This window comes from Schistosoma haematobium, chromosome 4 (genome assembly GCF_000699445.3).
Source record: "Schistosoma haematobium chromosome 4, whole genome shotgun sequence".
Classification (NCBI taxonomy): domain Eukaryota; kingdom Metazoa; phylum Platyhelminthes; class Trematoda; order Strigeidida; family Schistosomatidae; genus Schistosoma; species Schistosoma haematobium.
Genome location: NC_067199.1, coordinates 29,850,656 through 29,871,854, shown reverse-complemented (window position 1 = coordinate 29,871,854; position 21,199 = coordinate 29,850,656). Strand labels below are relative to the sequence as shown.

Here is a 21,199-nt window from a genome sequence, read left to right as displayed (position 1 = left end):
TATCTCTGCATTTCAGTGCCACTATGTCAGTATTCTCAAATCGCTGCCTTCATGCAGAATGAAATGACAAAATTATTACTACTAAGTTCAGAAGGAATCCAATTCAAATTCAGTAACCAGTTATACAGAAAAATTGATGAAGTGGCTATGGAGTCACCATTTGGGGTACTTGAAAGAAATTAGTGTGATAACTAGATACTACAAGGGAATTTGAAGTAATCAACAAACAGAGAACCTGGCTTTTAATCCATTTTGAAATGGCCATTTGTACTATACAGTTTCGACTTGACCTTTGTATTACACTTTGTATTTCACTGATTAAGATACGTCAAGCTAACACAAATCGTAACTTTAGGCTTTTCTCAAATAATAAAATGTCTCAAGATATAATGAATCTTATCAATAGATCACAATATATGAAATAGTTTTTAAATCAGGGACAGATTTATGAAATAATATTTTCTACTGATATCATTAAAATAAAAATATCTTAAATTTCATTAATAAAATAATTACATTTGTATACCAAGTTTAGCATGAATATATATATCAGGTTTTGGAATATTGGTGGGACTATAACTTCTGGACGATCTTTGAGTGACGCTAAGGTGACCTTGGGAGTGTCCACCTAATAACTAGGACTAAATGAGGGTTATAAACTAGTGTGATGAATTAGAATTAGGATTTACAGTTGATGGTTAAAATTAGGAATTAGATTTAGGGTTTTCATCACGAACTAACATCAGATATAATGCCAAAACGTTATTAAACCAAATGCATAGATCAATTTTGCTCCAAAATCCAAGATCTATTGTTTTATATCTGATTGGTTCGTCCATAAATTGTAGTCTCACCATTATCATTATAAACTATATCACTAATAATGTCAACTCATGAACATACCATCAACTAAACAACCATCTAATGAGTTCCACATAATCAAAAGATTTTCTCTGAGATGATATAGTAATGACTAGAGTATTACCAATGTTTATATTTGAGTGAAATGCGATTAAATCCATTTTCAAATAGTTCTTATGATAAAAAAAATCAATATTATTCGACTAATTATTGATTTTTTGTAGGTATAATCATTGATAAATAGATAGAAAAATATTCTGCTTATTGATTGATATGCTAAAAATTGATGACGTTTCTTTTTGTTTTTATACATATTGATTTATCGGTCATATCAACTACAGTTAATAATTTGGACATATCCCAGTCACATAGTTCACTCGTCTAGTATAAATGAAATCGAGTGCATTTGATTAAAAATAATTACAATCAGTGTTTGCTTACTGGTATTTACAACTATACAACTAAATTCTGGAGAATAAATTAATTTTTAAAATGCAAAACGGATTGTGTAAGAGTTGATCAATTTCATTTTTTACATTTAAAAAAAAGTTTTAACATGGAAAAATAAATTCTAAGTAGAAATATGAATAAAATGTTTAGGTTGATATCATGAATAGATCAGTGTTAGACCGCCATTTGTAAACCTGAAAGCATTGGACGGCCGTTCCGTCCTACTATGAGATTGGTGAGCAGTGCTCATCCACGATCCTGCACACGGAATTCAAACTCACGGCCGCGGATGATTAACCTCTAGACCACTGATCCGGCGTCCAACGGTGTTAATGTCTAACTCTAACCGATCCACGATATTGCGCGACCGTCCACCATTGTCTTCAGTTAGTAACTGTCTCATAAAATGTTTATTTTGAAGTAACATTATTTGAAGAATGGTTAGAAATCACAGGTCACTATATAATTGTTTCTTGGTAGAATAATATTACTTTGGAAGTACTACACTAATACTTTTTGTATATAATCACTAATATTCAACTACAATCATTTTTGAAAACCTCCACAATCAATCAGTAGATGCTATTTTCTTTTTCTCTTTTGCCTCAAATTTACTGGTTATTTCTGAAAGCTATAATCAAATTAAGCCATTCAAGTGCTTCCTTAAAATATTTCTCTCATCATTCCAGTTTCGCACTCTAACAGTGGAAAAATGTCCTATTCTTTTTCAAAAAATATTCCTGCTGATATTTGATTGTTTCAACCATTAAAAAGTCTGAACAGTTTTCTAGTACTCTCTAACGTAAATGTCTTCATTATTTATCTAGCTTTCGATGCGAATTATTTATAATCATTAAGTAGAATTATTTTCATCAATTACTTGGCTTCACTGTCTATCATCCTGACCAGTATAAACGCTAAACTGATTTTTTTTAATAGTATGATAGATTATATAGCTAAGAAGTAGGCTTTTGATGGTGTTTCATTAATCAAAGTAAAATTATCATGCTCAGAGAAAACAACACCATTAAATTAATTATTATTCCGTAGAAAAGTGCGGTAAATTCTACTGGAAATCCTATCTAGTCTGCTAATAGTTACGAAATGAGTTCATGTAATGTTACTAGACATTTTATCTTGACAGTATAAACTGTCTTTTATCATTAGACAAAGAGACAGAACGGATCATAATTATGGTCATTACATTTAGTATCCAGAACTGTAATCGACATTAAGAGAAAAAAAATGGTCACTAGATAATGAATAATAATGATATATTTTATATCCAAGTTACAATAGAATTCTACTAATTGAGTAATTCAATATAGGTAGTCGAATCACGTGACATTACACAAAACCATTTTTTGAAACATGTGACTAAGAAATTAAACTATGTACACTTTCTTTTTGATTTGAATAAACAAATTTTTATCATAAAAAACTAGCACAATATATTAATGTGGAATAGAATATTTTATTTAAGTCTTCATGCTTGCTATTCATACTTATCTCATCTACACACTTTATTCAGGTGAAGTATACATAGTACTGCAATTAGTAAGAGAAAAGGTGTACACCGGTCACATTAGGAGATCAGATACATGTCTCATTTGCATACACTTTACATGGTTTATGACTGTTTCAAATTATTTAGTATAATTTTATTCAATAGATTATGTATGAATTTTATTATTTACAGTTGATTGATTACTGAATGATTGATCAGTGTCATGTATCCCAAGTCCTTCCGAGTGTTCACCGAATTCTATAGACCAAGTTGGAATGCGACAAGGTGTTTGAAGGCTATCGGCATGAAACTATGTTGAGATTAGATCTCAACGTATTGCACGCGATGTCACGTCACGTAGACTAATGGTCACATAACAACTTGATCTATAGAATTTGGTCAAGCCTAAAAAAGACTTGACATAGATAACATTGATCATTCACTACTTAATGATCAACCAATTGCATCTGAGTTCTACAGGATGTCAGTCGTGGTTTGAAGAACTCAGTTGTAATACCTCTGATTATGAAGCTGAATGATACGAGGTAGAATCCACCAGGAAGCAGCAAATGTCACGAGATTGACAAGTGTCAAATAACGCGAAACCTAGGTCCGGAGTTTCCAGTCTACCGCCTCCAATCACCTTACATGATTTTTAATAACATTTGGGTTTGATATGTCTCAGATGGAACAAGATCTGAGCCCTGAATTCCATTATTAAGGACAATTCAAATAGTCGGAATATAACTGTTAACTGAAAAGAAAATACTGAATAATTAATTATTGAGTTTAAATCAATAAGATATAGTTTAAATATTTAACGGTATAGTGGATTCTGATAATTTAATGAGAAGACGAATGTTATCAGAATTATGTGATACATTTGCGCAGTACATTTCGAACAATCTGATCACATATATACTTGTTAAGACACTTTGTATGAAAAATAAAAGGTCAACCAGACAACTTAAAACGTAAGCAGAAACAAATATAATAATAAAGTACACAAAAACAACGTGAAAAACACTGGATAATAAATCAGTATTCCCAGGGTAGGTTAATAGTTAGAACAAATGGTTTTTGAACATATAAAAGGAGTTTCGGTTTTCGTATAGCCAAGGCTTCTCATTGCACTATCGAAGTCTATTAAAGGTATAGTTGATGTTCAGTCCCGGAATAAACATCAACTCTGGGATGCAGATACATCCAGCTGACGAGTCCCAAATAGGACGAAACGCGTGTCCTGGGTTCCACTGCTAGCCACCATCCATTTTCGCTTATAATGCTTGTGACTTAAGGCAATATCGATGCAATCCGCACAGGATGCACATATGCCAATAAGAGACTGATCAATTGCAGTCCTAAACATCAATGGGAAGATTCAAACGAATAACACAAAGTGAAGTAAATCAGTTTGTTCACTGGTAGGCTAATTTGATCTATCAGTTTCATGGTAGATAAATTCATATTGTAAATACTATGAAATCCTGCATTAACTGTACTATTCAACAATAATTAATAAATTATTCCCTCATTTTATTTAATTGTTTAATGAATAACAAACTTCAAACAGCTTTAAATTCAATAAAGTTATACTGATAAATATTATGGGACATTTGATCAATTAACTGCATTTAGTTCATGATTTTATTTAGAAATCATTGATTTGTTTGATTAGCTGTCAGCATATATCATTAAATAGGATATAACATTCAAACTTCGGCAAGTTTGTGTCTAACCTGAAAGTATTTTGTTTGCTGAGAGGGGAAGTTATTAGTTCATTTATTTATTTATCTAAACATAAACATTGGTACAAGAATGTACAAAATACATATGCGCCACACGAATCATTCGATGTGTTAGGGCTGGAATACTTCCTGAGCGCCGAAACTGAAGCAAGTGGTTTCCTTAGGAGGTCAAACCCTTAGCCTTTGATCTAGAGGTCCAATCCACAAGGCAATGGAACAACGTTAGAAGATGCAGTTTCATAGTAGCCTGTGACTAACAATAGGTTGATACGCCATTTGTTCCCTCATGATCCTGAAGCCAATGTTCACTACTGGTTTCCAAACTCTCCTAAATGAACCCTCTGTACCCACCAACCTGACTGAAGTACCAGACATTCACTTATCATCCTCTTAATTTTGTGAACAACACCCTCTCCGCGAGAAGGCAGTGAATAAGACTTCCCTGGCAGTGGCTGTATACGAGTGGCCATGTAGGAGCACTTGAAGGGGGGAGAGAGACCGAAAGAGGAAAGAGCAAGAGAAAGCGTGAGCAGTGGAAGCTGCAAGTTAGTAGATTAAAACGAATATTCAGATTTTCAAATAATCTTTGGAACTTAAGATAAAAATAAATGGTAAGTAAATGTAAATACAATTATGATTTAGAAACAAACCCTAATGTAAGAAAATACCACTAATTAATAATTCAATTAGTATCATATTTGTATATGTATGCTGTTCATCAATTAATTGCTCACTTCGCTTGTTTCTTTTCATGACATCAAATTCTGTCCTCTGTTTATTAAATATTGATATGATAAAGATATCGAAGATTATTTCTTTTGTTATTAGTATATAACCGTACTGAGGGATATTAGTTAATCAATATTGTATGAATACATATCAACATACATTAAATGAATTCAGATGAGAAACAAACAAAGAAACAATGATTAAAGTATGATAAGTTTATCACTATCGTGTTTAATTACCAATCACTTTGATTAAATTAACTATGAGGAGTCAAGTAGAATGTCTTATATTAAAACTGTGCACAGTTCTTGTCTGTCGTTTACACCGTATAGCAGTCTTGTCCATTTTTCTCAATCATGTCAATTTTCATTTTTAATACATTAAAGTGATGTACTATTTGCTCACGAGTGATCACACTACTACTACTACTACTACTACCAATACTAATAATAATAATAATAATAATAATAATAATAATAATAATAATAACGATAGCAATAGTGCTATAGAATGTATTACTAGTGAAGGGTGGAGACACCGTACTCTAAATATTTATTTGACCGTAAAATCACAAAAAGCTAGTTTGACACATTTATATATCGTATTCATAAATCCAGTAAATAAATTCAATAATTAATGTGTCAAACAACGAAAGTTTACAATGAAAAAAAAAGAATAAATCAAATTGTAATAAATATGATTATTATTGCGTTTTGAGAGTTAACTTCTGTCTTCACTTGATTCATATTATGGATTTAAGAAATCATATCCAGTTGCGTGAAACCTACATTCAATAACAACTATTTATAAATATAGTTTACACCATTAACTGATCTTGGTAAAACAACCATTTAAAACTTGAAAACACTGGATGGTTATTTTAACTTTGAATAGCATTTTCCTGTGGTTTCTTCTTGACGCTAACGGAGACTGAATCCAGGACATTCAGATCTTATAGGAACCAATTAACCCTTATACCACTAGTATTCGATGATTTATATTTCGAGCTCCAATTAATTTTTAAACAGATGAACTTGAGTGTACTTAGTAGAATACTCTTAGATACAATCAGTGTACAATAAGAGATACCAATTCATTAGTTTATGCTGAATATTAGTTGAGCTCACTTTATCACACATAACCACTGGTCTAATAGCTAAGCGCTCACAGCGGAACCTGAAGGAAAGGAGCGGTAACTTGATCTAGCAACGGTAGAAGAAACGTTATAAGAGGAAATATTAGGGAATTATATAATGCAATCAAGAAGCTTGCAGGTAAATAATGTAAACAGAGTGACAAAACTGCAACAAAGAATGTAAGCCAGATACTGAGGATCGAGAGCAGCGGAACAGGTGCGTAGTATACTATAAATGGGTTTTGAATACATTAGCTCCACTGAATCCAACGAACATTGAGGGGGAACACATAGACCTCCTTAAACATGTTACCACACAAATAATCGAAGAAACCGGAAAAGGTATCAAACAAATCGAGAATGGCAATGCACCAAAACCAGATAACATACCACTCGATGTATTGAAGCCAGATATACAGGTAAGTGCAGAGATGTCCCACATTTTCTTTAGAAAGATTTGAGAGGTAGAACAAGTATCAACAGACAGGAAAGATGGATACCTCACTAAAATACCACTATTCATCAACCTCCTTGACAATGAGGAAGCATTTGACAGTGTAGATACGAGAACCTTATGGAAACTTCTTCTACACTATGGTGCATCATACGGAATCCATACGACGGACTACACTGTAAATTGGTGTATGGAGAACAGCTGACGGATACATTCCGAGTGAGGACCGGTGTCATACAAGGATGCTTACTCTCTCCCTTTCTTACTTGTACGGAGCTGAAACTTGGAGAACTACCACAACCATCATCAAAAATGTACAAGTATTTCTAAACAATTATGTACTCAAGATACTCAATGTCCATTGGTTGGATTCAATGAACAAAAACAGCCTAGTGTGGGAGAGAACAAATCAACTTCCGATTGAAGATGAAATTAGGAGAAGATGTTGGAAGTGAATAGGACATACAATTTGGAAATCATCAAACTGTGTCACGAGCCAAGCGCTAACTTGGAATCCTCTAGGCGAAATGTAGAAATACAAATCAAAGAACAGATGGCACTAAGAATTGGAGGTAGAAATCCTGATCATGAATATCACTTGCCAACAACTGACAAAGAGAGCAAAGGATCGAGTTACCTGTAGATCTCTAATCGTTGACCTGTAGACTAAGAAAAGCCGTTAGCTCACATAGCATTATTAATGTTTTGTGCTTCCTATATGTATGACATTTTTAATCTTATTTATATATTAGAAATTAAACTTGATTTACAAATATATTTGTCCATTTCATTTCGGAATGGGTTTTGTGGAGATTTTAGAAATTTCAATAGTTGAAATCATGAGTTAATTGAAGCTAGACCATCATAGAAAGCCTGGAAGCACTGGACGGCCTTTTCGTCCCAGTATGGGACTCCTCAGTAGTGCGCATCCATGACCCCGCCCCCTGCGAGATTCGAACCCAGGACCAAAACTGCCGTCCGGTGCTTCCAAGTTTTGTATGGTGGTCTAGCTTCAATTAACTCATGATTTCAACTATTGAAGTTTTCATTTCATTTACCATTTAAATGATTTTAAATTATATTTATGTTATACGTGTGTATGTTATATACTAAATACCAACAAAAAGTTGTACTTGTTTGTTAAGAAAAGAGTATCGTAAAATTTACTGGGTAGTTGTTTTATCTTCTAAATCCATTCATTGATTAGGATTTTTACTCAGCTATTGTCAGTATGTAGATAACAAATAATCTGAATTGGATTTACGCAAATAAAGTAGATAATATAAGTGAGTTACATTAAGACAAGAAATAGAATTGTATATGAACTACCGATAGCAACCAATCAACTTTAAGTAGATATGAATGAAACTCGTACAAACTCGGACGACTTCAAGAAGAAAAATTTCTTATTATAATCTTAGATAAGACTATTAATGCTATTATTAAAATTGGTTATTGACTTACGGTGGAATCCAGGACCGGAATTTGTGACTGAAGGTTATCTCGAATCAGTTAACTCGGAATATATATACGCAAGCATCAAATGAACAGTTACTATCCTGAATATCGAAAATAGGAAATTACAAGTGTTTAAAGAAATTAAATTCGTACCCATTGAACATATTAGTTGTTATAAGGATTCATTAGCTCGTTGGACGCTTGGAGTTACGTTGTGACTATCAAAACTGGGACATAGGTACGTTTAGTTGACGAGTATCAAAAACGACGAAACGCGCGTCCCGGATGTACATATGCCAACAAAGACCGATGAAAGCCCAATCATATTATCAACAATAATTTAGTGCTATTAGTGGAATTATCAGTCTATAGCTTACTTGACTGTTAGATTTTCCTAAAATGGCAATATCATCAGCTAAGCTATCTAATAACTGAAATAAAACTGAGTTTGTGCTAGATCTAGTCAAGTTGCTATGTGTGCAGAACTAGTCAACCGAATAATAATTACTGGTTTGAGTTGATATCTTGTTAAGCACTTTTGATCTCTAAATTGTCAAATATCACTTTTTATAATTCACCTTAAATAAAATAGTAATTTTGTGCAATGGTTTGTGAAGTTGATGAATGTTGATATACTTTTCATCAGAAGGAACTGTTTCATCTTAGCTTGAGAAAACTACTCAATAAGTGCACGAACATAACATTAATTGTGCAACAATCTAGAGGTTTGAAATTTTTTGACAAGCATGTTATCTGCTCAACCCTTGAGTAAACACTTCAGTCAGCTTACAATATAGCGCGATGTTTATTAAGTGCTGTCGTGTTGTGTTCTGCAATCTAATTCAGTTGTGATGCACACTTCCTACGGCAACCCAAATCCACTATGCTACTGAGATGAGTAGTAAGATCGAATGGTTGTGTATGTAGATTACAAGTGTATATATTTTCCCCTTGTCGCAGTTAAGAACAACTGGGCTGACAATGACTAGGGAGTAATTTACCTCAACAAATAGCATGTCTCCTAATAAATGACATGACTATCTGGATTTGTGAAATGGTGTCATATGTCTAAATATGCCCAGTCTCCCGAAAAATCCCTACCTTTATCTTGATTCATGGTAACAGTAAATCAACTACTTCAGATGGACAATATTTTCTTGTAGTTATTTTCATCTTGTGACTATTCTGCTCGACAGCTAAGACCAGCTGGTGGGGTCACATAGTAACAGCCGAAGACTCCATGATATATGCAGCTTTCGTCAGGTATATATCTGGTTCTCTCTGCATCAGCGGATATTTGAAGTACAACATGATTGTCTCCAAATTATTTCTAATGTCCAATAAAAGTGCTATAGCTAACATTTGTGGATGAATGATGAACATAAAAGCATGGTTTTCAACGAATACTTAATTTTAATCATCTAAATGTATCCTATGTGTCAGTCAGTTAGTCAGCTACAACGTAGGACCAGGCACACATATGCATCGGTCCAAGTTGACATACTTCATTAACACAACAAGATGGACACCGGATTCATAAAGTAGTTAATTCAGAGGTGGTAATATATAAAAGAAAGATTGCAATATAAAGATATAGTACAGGAAGAAAGAACTAGTTCGTAGAAAGAAAGATATGAAGTGATTTTAATCTTACGGTTTAAGGGAGGACAAAGAGTGTATACACCGACGCCATTGTGATCGATCCTGAGCCATGTCACCAAGAGTCTCCAACCATTGGTTACGACAGTCACGCGGACCTCAACCAAGTAGTCTGCATCTACCAAAATGGCTAAGATTAGAAGTTAGTGACTTCAAGCACTGGTGCCACGTTTTGGTTTGGCCGCCCCTAACTTTCTTCCAACCATCTTCAACACCGGTTAGCATTGCACGTTGTGGTAATCGGTGTTCGGGCATACGTAACACGTGGTCCAACCATCTCAGTCGATGAAGATTCACAACCTCACCAACTGATTTACCATAATTCCCTAACACCCTGCGTTTAACCTCACTATTACTTACCCGGTGATCCCAGAAGACGCCAGCAATATTTCTAAGGCATCTGTGGTCAAATACTAGTAACTTACGAGTGCCTTCTACTCTTAATGGCCATGTTTCGCTGCCGTAAATTAAAACAGAACGGACTGCCGCTCAGTATACTCGTCCTTTTATTGATAGACGAATATCTCGCCTTCGCCATAGGTGACGTAAGTTGGCAAAAGCCAGACGAGCTTTTCGAATCTGTACTGAGATTTCTTCAGACACCAACCCAATAGGGCTGATCAGACTTCCGAGATCAGTGAAGTTGTCAACGCGTTCGACTACTTCACTCCCTATCCTTAGTTCAGATGTTGACGCAGACCAGTCCTGAAGCAACAACTTGCATTTAGAGGGAGAGAAGCGCATTCCAAACATTCTGGCATTGTTACTTAGTGCCACCAAAAGACTCTGCATTTTATCAGCGTCTTCACCAAACAGGGCTATGTCATCTGCGTATTCTAAGTCGATAGGTGGACCTCCTGGAAGGAGATCAATACCCGAGAATGTTACTTCCATCAATAGGTCTATGACGAAGTTAAACAAAAATGGAGAAAGTGGACAGCCTTGACGGACACCACTTGAGGTTGCAAAAGCAGATGACAATTCGCCATAAGCTCTGACTCGACTGGTAGTGTTCAAGCAAAGAGCCTAAACACGGCTTATGTACTTCTGAAGTACGCCTTTCAATGACAGACACTACCACAGAATCTCGCGGTCTACGGAGTCAAATGCTGCTCTTAAGTCAAGAAAGACCACCATTGTCGGACGCCGATAAGCATGCCCATATTCTAGAACCTGACGATTAGTTAATATGTGGTCGATGCAGTCACGACCAGGTCTGAAGCCAGCTTGGTTCTCGTGTTTGCAGTTCACGAGTCTTAGTTAGGCGTTTGATAATTATCGAGGCTAGTATTTTAGATACTATATTAGTTAAACTAATCCCTCTATGGTTGTCACAGGATGATTTTAACCCTCTCTTATATATTGGGACGATAAGTGATTGTGACCAGTTAGATGGAATAACGTCTAACTCCCAGATCTCAGCTAAAATATTAGTCAACCTAATCGCTAAAATTGGACCACCACACTTAAAGACTTCTGGAGCCAATCCGTCTGGACCAGTTGCCTTTCGTCGTCTCAGGTTAGCTATAGCCTTTTGAACTTCTGCTAGAGTTAGGGGGCCTACTTCAATGTTCTATTCACACTGTCTGGGAATGGAGGGTAGTTGTAGAGTAGCTGAAGGCCAGCTGAACTGTTCTCTGAAGTGTTCTGCCCATCGTTCTCAACGTCTGGACTGAGAGCAGATGAGGGTGTCGTCTTTTTTCGAAATAGTCTGACTTACACTTGACTTATTAATTCCAGTATCTTTTATTAGTCTGTACCCTATGAACATGCCATTGTAGCACATCACAACCTGCTGACTAAAGAAAGCAAATAAAATGGAAGTTCGAGCTTGAAATGAAATCCTTAGGAAGAATTATGCTTTTACATGCAGTATCCTTCCACTAAATGAACGGAACAATAACCGGAAATGATTGGCGCCACACACAAATTAAACGGATGCGATACAAATTCACGAACACTCATCTCCACAGGTAATTTGTCCTTAACCATACTGAGCGGTTTAGTTGAGGCATGGATAAGATTCAAAAGAAAAACTGAATACAGGTGTAAAACAATATTTACGACGGGTTAGTGATCAACAGTGCATAAAAGAGTTAGGGACTTGCCAAAATACTGGACTGGTAGTGTTGGCTAGATTATACTCAACTAATGCTTAAATATTGTCATACACAGTATAACAATAGTACGAATACGCTAACACAACAGTTTTAAATAAATAGACTTTACTGAATGAAACTTTATGAACATAATCGCAAAATCGGGCTACCGTGACTCTCCTTTGAATATCAATAAATAATTGGAGGGAAACGATTCTAACAAGACGACCTTCGACAATTGTGATAGGGAAAAACAGCTCTTTGACAACAATTATTGATGACCACTTACGACGAAGGACTTGATGGACAGACAAGTAACAGATGACCGGTTATCCGAAGTGACCATATGCATAACTGTTAATGATGTCGAACCTCGAATTATGAACAAATAATAAACCTGCTAAGGTCGATGCATATGTAATTAATCAGTCCATATACATATTTTCGGCCTTTTTGATAACTCCAAGATTAGAGCAAACTTTTCCTTGGGATTTATAATGTGAATATATACGAAAGTCAAATCCAAGGTCTTTTGTTGAGAAAACTATGACTCACAGATATCTAGACACCCGACTGTCCGAGATTATGTGTAAGCTTATATCTCATTGTTTAACAATACATAAAAATGGGTTTTTTTTAGCGTTTGAGAGCAAAACAACGTATGAATCTTGACAACGCATAAGATTTACTTCCCAAATAACAAAAAACTTATTGTATGGAAGCACTTGTTTTCCTCTTAAAATTATAACAACTTGTACAAATGTTTAATTAAAATTAAAGAACCTATTTTAATAATCAAATTTAAACAATAATAATATTAGCAAGTTTATTTTAAAAAAAACCTGTAAAGAGATTAATGTAATTAGGCAAATAGGTATATATATATATGTATATACAAAAAAGGAATAATCGTTCCTTCTGCTTGTTTCCTAGGTTGGTGAACCACATTGTGATTGAAAACGTTTTATTCTTTCATAAATCTTAACTGCTGGACCTAATTTAATCCCAAGTTCCGTTAGCACATCCATACGCTTCATTAATAACAAACAAGTACCATCAATTTCTTGTTGATAAAATGCTTCAGCTTCACGTGGAAAGCCTTCTTCTAATAACCATTGTTGAACATGATCAACTGACCATATACTTACATCTGTTGGACGATTAGTATTTGATGATATTTCTTGATTTTCACCATTTATAATTATATTCGATTCACTAGTATTTTCAATCTCATTTTTAATTTCTTTAATATTGCTAGTGTTATTATTATTATTATTATCTTCTAAACATGATTTAAGATGAAGATCTGATGTAGAATTAGATAAAATTGGTGATGTTTTATCGTCATTGTCTGCAGCATCTTGTATTGATATAGAAGATCTAAATTTTAGAAAAATACAAATGAATACGAATCAATTAATTAGTGATAATCGATATACAAATTGCAAACTCATAGATGCTTCTGTTAATGAGTCATATGTAATGTAGAGCATGGTGTATTTGTGCATCGGTTTAAGCTGCCACAAAACACCAGCAAAGCGAGATGCCAGTATACTAGATGTGGTAACTGTGTCAGCAGTAGTAGTAGGAAAAACTAGGCATAGACGATACTAGTTCAGCAAGAAAATATAAATTTGCTGTATGTAAAATGTATAAAATAACAAGCCTATCAATCAAGGAGTACATCATGATTGTTAGAACGCAATATACTGTTACGCAATTGTCAATCATTATGATCCTTTGATTATATAATTATTAAATGTTTTATGTTCAAGATGTTTAGTAAACCATACATCATATATAAATCGAAAATATTGCAACGAGGAATGACATGGCGAAACGACACGGGCTTTAATGTGTAACAAAATTAGAAGAACAATTAAGTTATTCTATTGTTAGGTTCAACACTAGTAGTGAATATGTAAAATTTAATTAGGAAATTATTCATGTAACGTTAATTTTAAGCCATCTGTAAATAAATGACAACACGTCAACATGATAAATTTACACAGAATATATTGAGTACTGTTGAAAATAATCCCTTATGAGGTATAAGAAGTCAGTCAGTCAAAATTGTTCCACAAAAATTCATTTACAATAATATAATTTGTCTATTATTCAAGATTTCAGATTTAAGCCCCATTGGAAAGAAGTCAAATGAATTTAAATGATAGGTTAATTTGTTTGACCAGTGTAACAAAAAATCCCTGATATTTTCTTTTCTTAGACTAACCAAACTACTGTATATCATCATACTACGATACAATCAACAAACATGATGAAACATTGTAGAAATCTAATGCTTAAATAAATCCAACACTTAAGATGCATCACAACACAATGTAGTTAAGAAAACACGTTCAAACAAGTTAACTAGAATTTATGACTTCAGGTGTGTTTGTGGTAGTAGTAATAGTAGTCAAGGTGAAAAACGAAACTTTTTTAGACGATAATAATAATAATAAAGCAATTGTTGTCAACATCAGTGAATGAAAAAACAGTATTGCTATGATTTAAAAAAATCAGTAATCATTATTGTGATATTCATGGGATTGTACAACCCACATTCAGTGAAAGACTATGAATATGACTAAAACTATTACATTTTACTACATACTTATTTCTTTTTTAGAAAAAAAAGACGAAACCCGACCTCACTTACAACTACCTACTCTATTCGCATGGATGTATGACCCGGCTGTAATGATCAACGAGATTAGTAAGTGAAACTAATTCTAATGAATATTAATTAATCGATTTACAAATCATCGATACAAGAGATAAGGTACCTAAGGACAAATTGAGAACAAACAGGTAAAGCGCCGGTTGATGAGTCAATAAACTTTGTTGTTTCGAAAAACAGACAATCCATGAAGAAATTGACTTTTAGAATTTTATATTGACGGGCAGAAGTTTCGTTTAAATTGAGAATAAGCAAATTGTCTAGTAGTGGAGCGAACGAAGTTTCACTAGTGAAAACACTTCATGAAGGTATCTGGAAAAAAATCTAGTTAATACGGATATAACTTTTCTCAGAATACTTCGAATTGATGGGATAAAAAAGTTTATTCTAGTGTCCTTCCGCTTTCTAAACACTTGTTTAGAGAGAAATAAACACGTTGTTTGGTGCAGATAAGCTGTCGTAATTGATACTGTGAGCAATTCTTCAGGTGAAGTCAGATAAAACCAACGGCCCGATTGTTACGATTACAGTTGAGTGAACGTCTGAAATTAGCTTGATTTTATTGAGTTTGATTTTACCATAGTTCACTATGGGTGTTAGATAATTATCGAACCCAATAATAATATATAACATAATCAAAAATAATTAAATGAGTAGAAATAAGTGGATTAGAGTGGTGTACGATAGAAGTTCGTCAGTAATAAACCAAATATATAATCCAGTGATGAAGGTAATAATCCATATTTAGCTAAAATCACAAATATGACAAATCAGTCACCATCTCCCGAATCCCAAGCAGGAAGTTGTGGAAGACCGATTAAAAGCAGTTCCAAACAGCTTTTTCTTATCCCCCGGAGATGTCATAAAATGACCATTTCGCTTCTTCCAGTCAGTCCCAGAGTCGACGAATAATGCATGATGCGGTAGTCGCTTGGATGACATTCTTAAATGTCCAAGACACCAAAATTCGTGTTTCATGATGGTGTCACCACTTGATTTATCGTCGCTGTGTCAGAACACACATTTCTAAACTTTCGCATTACTAACATAAAGCTGTCACTGCATGTTAGCAATCCTTCAGAGACAACGACGGCCGAACAGAGAGTTATCCAACGTATTCTACTCGGAGAGACTAGTTGTCATAAAAATAGAGTGCTATTGTTATCACTGACGCGTTGCAAATCCCAACTTTTGGAACCAGACTGGTATCACGATGGCATCAAAAATGAAACAAATCGGGTTATCTTGCTTTGGATTTCACTATACGTAGACTGTTCTAATCACTCACACACCGATAAACGAACATTTTGACTTCTGATGACTCACTATGAAGAATAAGTGGAGACAGTATCCTGCCAGTAATGTAAAAGTACTTTGTAATTAGAAGGTACAAAGCAAATATCATACCTACGGACACTAGTCGCCAACTGATTAAGTGCCGCCAAACGCCCTGGGTGAAAAGAGTTAGCACCCCCTCTCCAAATGCTCTCACATGGCCACGCGTATACAGCCACTGCAAGGGAAGTCCTGCTCACCGCCTTCTCGTGGAAGGGGTATTGTTTACGAAATCGAGAGGACGAAAAGCGAATATCTGGCGCTTTAACCGGGTTGGTGGATATGGAGAGTCCACCTAGGGCAGTTGAAAAACCCTCATTCAAAACCAATGGTCCACATGGGTTCCAGTATCCTGAGAGAACAAATGGAGTATGAACCAAGTACTGGTAACCGGCTACCACGGGACTGCATCTCCTCACGTCGCTCCACTGCCTTGTGGACCAGACCTTTAGGTCAAAGGCTCCGGGTGTGGTCCCCCAAGAAAACCAACTGCTTCGGTCTGGGGACCTGAGCAGTATCACAGCCCACACACAAATCAATTGACTTGTGTGGCGCATATATATTCGGTGTCCCTTCGTACCAATATTTATATGTATCACAGCACAGTAAAACTATCATTCGTATACTCAATGCCGAAGTCTCTCTATAGGTATAGAGCCATACTACCACTAGTTAGATTCATCATAACTGTTTGCAAAATGTCATCGATATCAGAATAGAAAAGAAACAGTAATACTGAGTAGCCCCACCTAACACATCACTGGCTGAATTAATGCTTATGAGCCGTTGTGGTCGATTCTGAACCGTTACTTAGGATCATCAAATGCAAACTACTGATTACTTGAAGACCTAGACTAAGAGGTTTGCACTTTCAAACACGAGTTAAACCAACATCTGTTGAATTAATCGGTTGGTATTGAGTCTTGGTCTGACCATCTACCGACTACCTCGATGCACAATGACGGATGATGTAGCAGTAGGTTGGAAGAAGGTCAGAGGCCGTCAGGCCAAGGCGTGACGTTAGTCTATGAAAACACCGATAATTGAACTAAGCCATGTACGTGTAGGTAGGTACAGACTATCTGATTGGGGTTGTTATATCCCGATAAGAATAATGAATGGTAATTCTTGGGATCCATTTATGGACCAATGCTATGAGTATATTTTTATCGTATAATTGTTATGTAACTAAACTGTTCATATTCATGTCCATCTTATTATGAGTTTTATTTTGACCTATGAACTATTATTATACGATTTACCATTCTTGAATTATTCCCTGTCTGTTAATCACTACCTCCCTCATTCACAGCCACTTTTCGCTAAATATTGTACAAATGTTATTTTGTATTTTATGGTACGTTGTGGTCTGTTTGATTAATATATAAACCCCGTATGTTTGAAATAAATGATTCATATTGCAGAGGCTGAGATTGGTGTTCTGGACTTGACTGGCTGGGCTAGACAGGAAGCGAGACCAACCAGGGCTCTAGGCTGTTCGCAAGTGTTTTATGCGTCACTGGTTCGGTCGATAATTCGCTGCTCTCTGATTGGCGGTTCACAAGTTATAACAGGGGTTAGCTATGTTATTGCAACCGTAGATTAGACTTTGAATGACATGGTTCAGCATAGGCTGCAGTGGCACAAATCCATTCACTTCATATCTTTCCTTAGATCTCGAGTTTCAAAATTATAGAATACATTTTATTTCACGACGTCATATTTTCTTCCTGAATCATATCCATATAACCGATCTTCTCTAATATTAGGGCTTATACTGTTACTGGTGATAATTTTATCTCACTATACTAATGTAGTGCAGCAATTTGAACTGACGTACGTCTGCTAGGTTCCATATTACATATGACTGACTGATCGACTGTTTAGAATAGCCAATAAGATACAAATTTTACGTAACACTGTAAACATCTGAACATTATGGAGGATGAAAGACAGAGAAAATCAGGAAAATATCAAAACATAAAACATTATCCCAAGACTAATAAACTTACTTGTTTTCATGCAGACAATCGCTATCTAACTGGACAGAATTTACTTCACACGTAGTAGTACTATTATTATTTGTAGAAATAGTAGTACTATTATTATTACTATTATTTGATTCATTTAATTTAGGCGATGTAGAATAACAACTTTTAGTTGGTGTCAATGCAATCGACGAATGATCTGTGGAATTTATATCCGCTGGAAAATTTTCTTTACAAATTGTAGTGGAAGTAGTCGTTGTGAAATTCTGGCCAACTGTGGAATGTGGTGAAGATTCAACAGATTTAATAACATTTTCTTCCATACCGGACTCATCCATTTCCTGTTTTGATTCAGTTTTAATATATTCATAAGACGAATTAATCTCTTTCAACGGGGTTTTCATAAGATCATCATTACATTCTTCAGTTTTGTTAGGTGACGAATAATTTTGATTATTAATACTAGATGGTAGTGTACCAATAGCTACACGATAACCTTCATCCTGACAATTTGCACAAACCCAAGGAAGACTACGATCTATAGACTCTTCAAGCTTCGGTCGATGACACTCAATATGAAAGCCTTTGTCACATGCATCACAGATAATTAAGTCACTCTATTAAAGAGAAAAAAATTTTTAAAGCTGTATCTGATATGTACAGAGTAATCATGGAAATATAATTTACCGAGTACAGATTCAGGTACTCGGCTTTGAGTTACACTTTACATGTGAGGGTTAGTGATACTACCCGGCTTCCCAAACTGTTAAAGAGTTCCAAAATATCCCTCGGAAAATTCCATAGGGGCATAGGAAAAGCTTGGAAACACTATCACAAATCAGGGTTAAATAGACGATTCTCAGAAACATTTAGAAAGTGAAAAGTTACGTGTTAGTTTTCTGATTGGATGTTTATTTATACTGATATTATATTTATTATGACTCCAGAAATTTCAAGCCGAAGGTAGCCCCATAAATACCCTCGTTTATCTGTACATAAACTAACATTGGAGCAGAGTGTTTTTGACACTTCACGACTCTCCTCTCGTGTTGAAGTTGGAATGTAGATTGAGCCTGGCGTTATTAGAAGCGGCCAGTAAGTCGGATCGAGAGTTCATTTGGCAGACTTATCACAACTTGGATCGGAGATCTAGTTGATGGAAGCTACATGCCCTAATCCTTAAGCTATAATATGCCAGTATGACTAAACTATGTTTAACTGGATTTCTGATAAAAGAATGTGCTATCAAAATATAATAGTTATCCATATGAACAATGTCGCTAAGTATAAATATTATGATAAAAAATCTATGCAATTATACAAATATCATGTGTGATAAATTAAGTATAAAGTATATGTGATGTATTAATAAATGAATCACATTTGTGATCAATGTAAGATAATGGAAATTGTTATTTTGTATAATACTTATGCAAATTTACGGAAAAAATTATGTAAGCTCACAACTGAAGTATATACGCAACATAACACATTTACCAAAAGTTTATGAAAGACTAATGGAGAATAAAATGGAATGGGTAATATTCGGCAATTGATAAACTATGAATGTAAATTTTGGGTAATACCGTAACCATGCAATCTGTTTCCATAATTATTCCAATTAACTGTCCTCGATACTCAAGCAACATAAGATCGCAGAAAAAACCATAAAAATCTATTATAGATATCAACAACAGTTAATATTATCTTTTATAACACAATCATTGACATAATAAGAGTATCACTCATTTTTATCAGTGTTCTTAAATTCTTTCATGGTCTGAGACAAAAGAAAATTTAGAATTTTCGAGGTATTAAGGATAGGGTCATTGGGTAGAAACTATCAGTCACTGTTCACAAAGAACTTATATCAATCTCAAAATAACAAAAACAGGATACAATAAGATTATCATAAGTGTTTTTAGTAGGAGAGCTTTAGGAAAAACGACTAAATTCACCTCTTTTTAAGAAAGTAACAAAGATTTGGAGAGCCAAACTCAATAAATTTTCTTCCATATAGTTTAAATAATATTGAAAACGCGAGTTAATCGTTCACATTGCAGGTTTTTGATAAAACCTCAATAAATGTTCGGCGTGTCATTGGATCATATTATGATAAATCAAATCACTTCAGAAATTTTAAAACGTCATTTGTGACTAAATGATGTCACTATTGTTATAATATAAAACACTCTCAACAGTAGAAAAATACATTTTTCCTAAATGACAAAACGATGAAACTCACTTTGTATTCACTACTATTACAAACTGTACAAGTTTTACAATCTGAACACTGCCATGGAGATTGACGTGCACGTTCTGTTAATTCTGGCCAATAATCTAAGCAGGTTGGGTGAGCTGTAAAGTAAAATTTTAAAAACAGAAGAGATAATGATGTGAGTATCACTTTGCAACGATATTAAAAAAAAAGAACTTCAGAACTGAAAATAACTAAAAAGATAACTAGAATAAAGTAAGACAATTTACAATGGGAAAACAAATAAATAAACATAAGAACTTTCAAAACTCTGATTCCAAAGTCCCACCAACTACATTATCTTGAAAGTTGGACTGTTTACAACCACTTGTCTTGAATATCCAATCATTGACATCAGCACCATTTTGATTTTTATGTTTTTTTGTTACTAAATTCAGTGGAGAATTACTACTAGCACTATAACATGAATTCAGTTGTTTAATTTGTAAATGATAGTTAGATTGCAGATTGTTTTTCACTCTCGACAATCTTGATGAAGTTGACTTGATAATAAGATTTTGATTTGATCCCAGCTCATTTGATAATGAATTGACTCTAGATTGTCTCCGTTGTTTTATTTGTACAGCAGTATATGCTAAAGTCGACTCAATTTTACGAAGAATTGTAGCCAGTAGATCTGGTTCAATTGGACGGCAATTAAACCATGAATTCTTTGTTGAACAATTTGTTTGCCATGTTAGAAAATAGTTATTCTTTAGTGATTGACCTATTGAACTGTCAACAAAACCAATTATCATTACAATATATATTGTATGTATTGATGTAGTATAACGTCAAGTGAAAAGTGACGAAAACTGATCAGTGATAAATTCATC

At 34.5% G+C, this 21,199-nt stretch overlaps 1 protein-coding gene across 2 annotated transcripts in view; it reads right to left on the bottom strand.

Annotated features, from left to right (window-relative positions):
• Window positions 1-11,411: 11,411 nt before the first annotated feature.
• Window positions 11,412-21,199, bottom strand: part of RPS3 (40S ribosomal protein S3) — a 45,932-nt gene continuing 36,144 nt past the window's right edge. The window contains exons 4-6 of one of the 2 annotated variants that reach the window (XM_051216165.1): window positions 20,352-21,098; window positions 18,131-18,723; window positions 11,412-13,480 (exon numbers count right to left, since the gene is read on the bottom strand). In XM_051216165.1, the coding sequence (XP_051066728.1) occupies window positions 20,627-21,098 (472 nt within the window). In that variant the 3' untranslated portion in view covers window positions 11,412-13,480; window positions 18,131-18,723; window positions 20,352-20,626. Of the gene's footprint in view, window positions 21,099-21,199 lie in introns of both variants that reach the window. The other variant, XM_051216164.1, reaches the window with a different exon arrangement.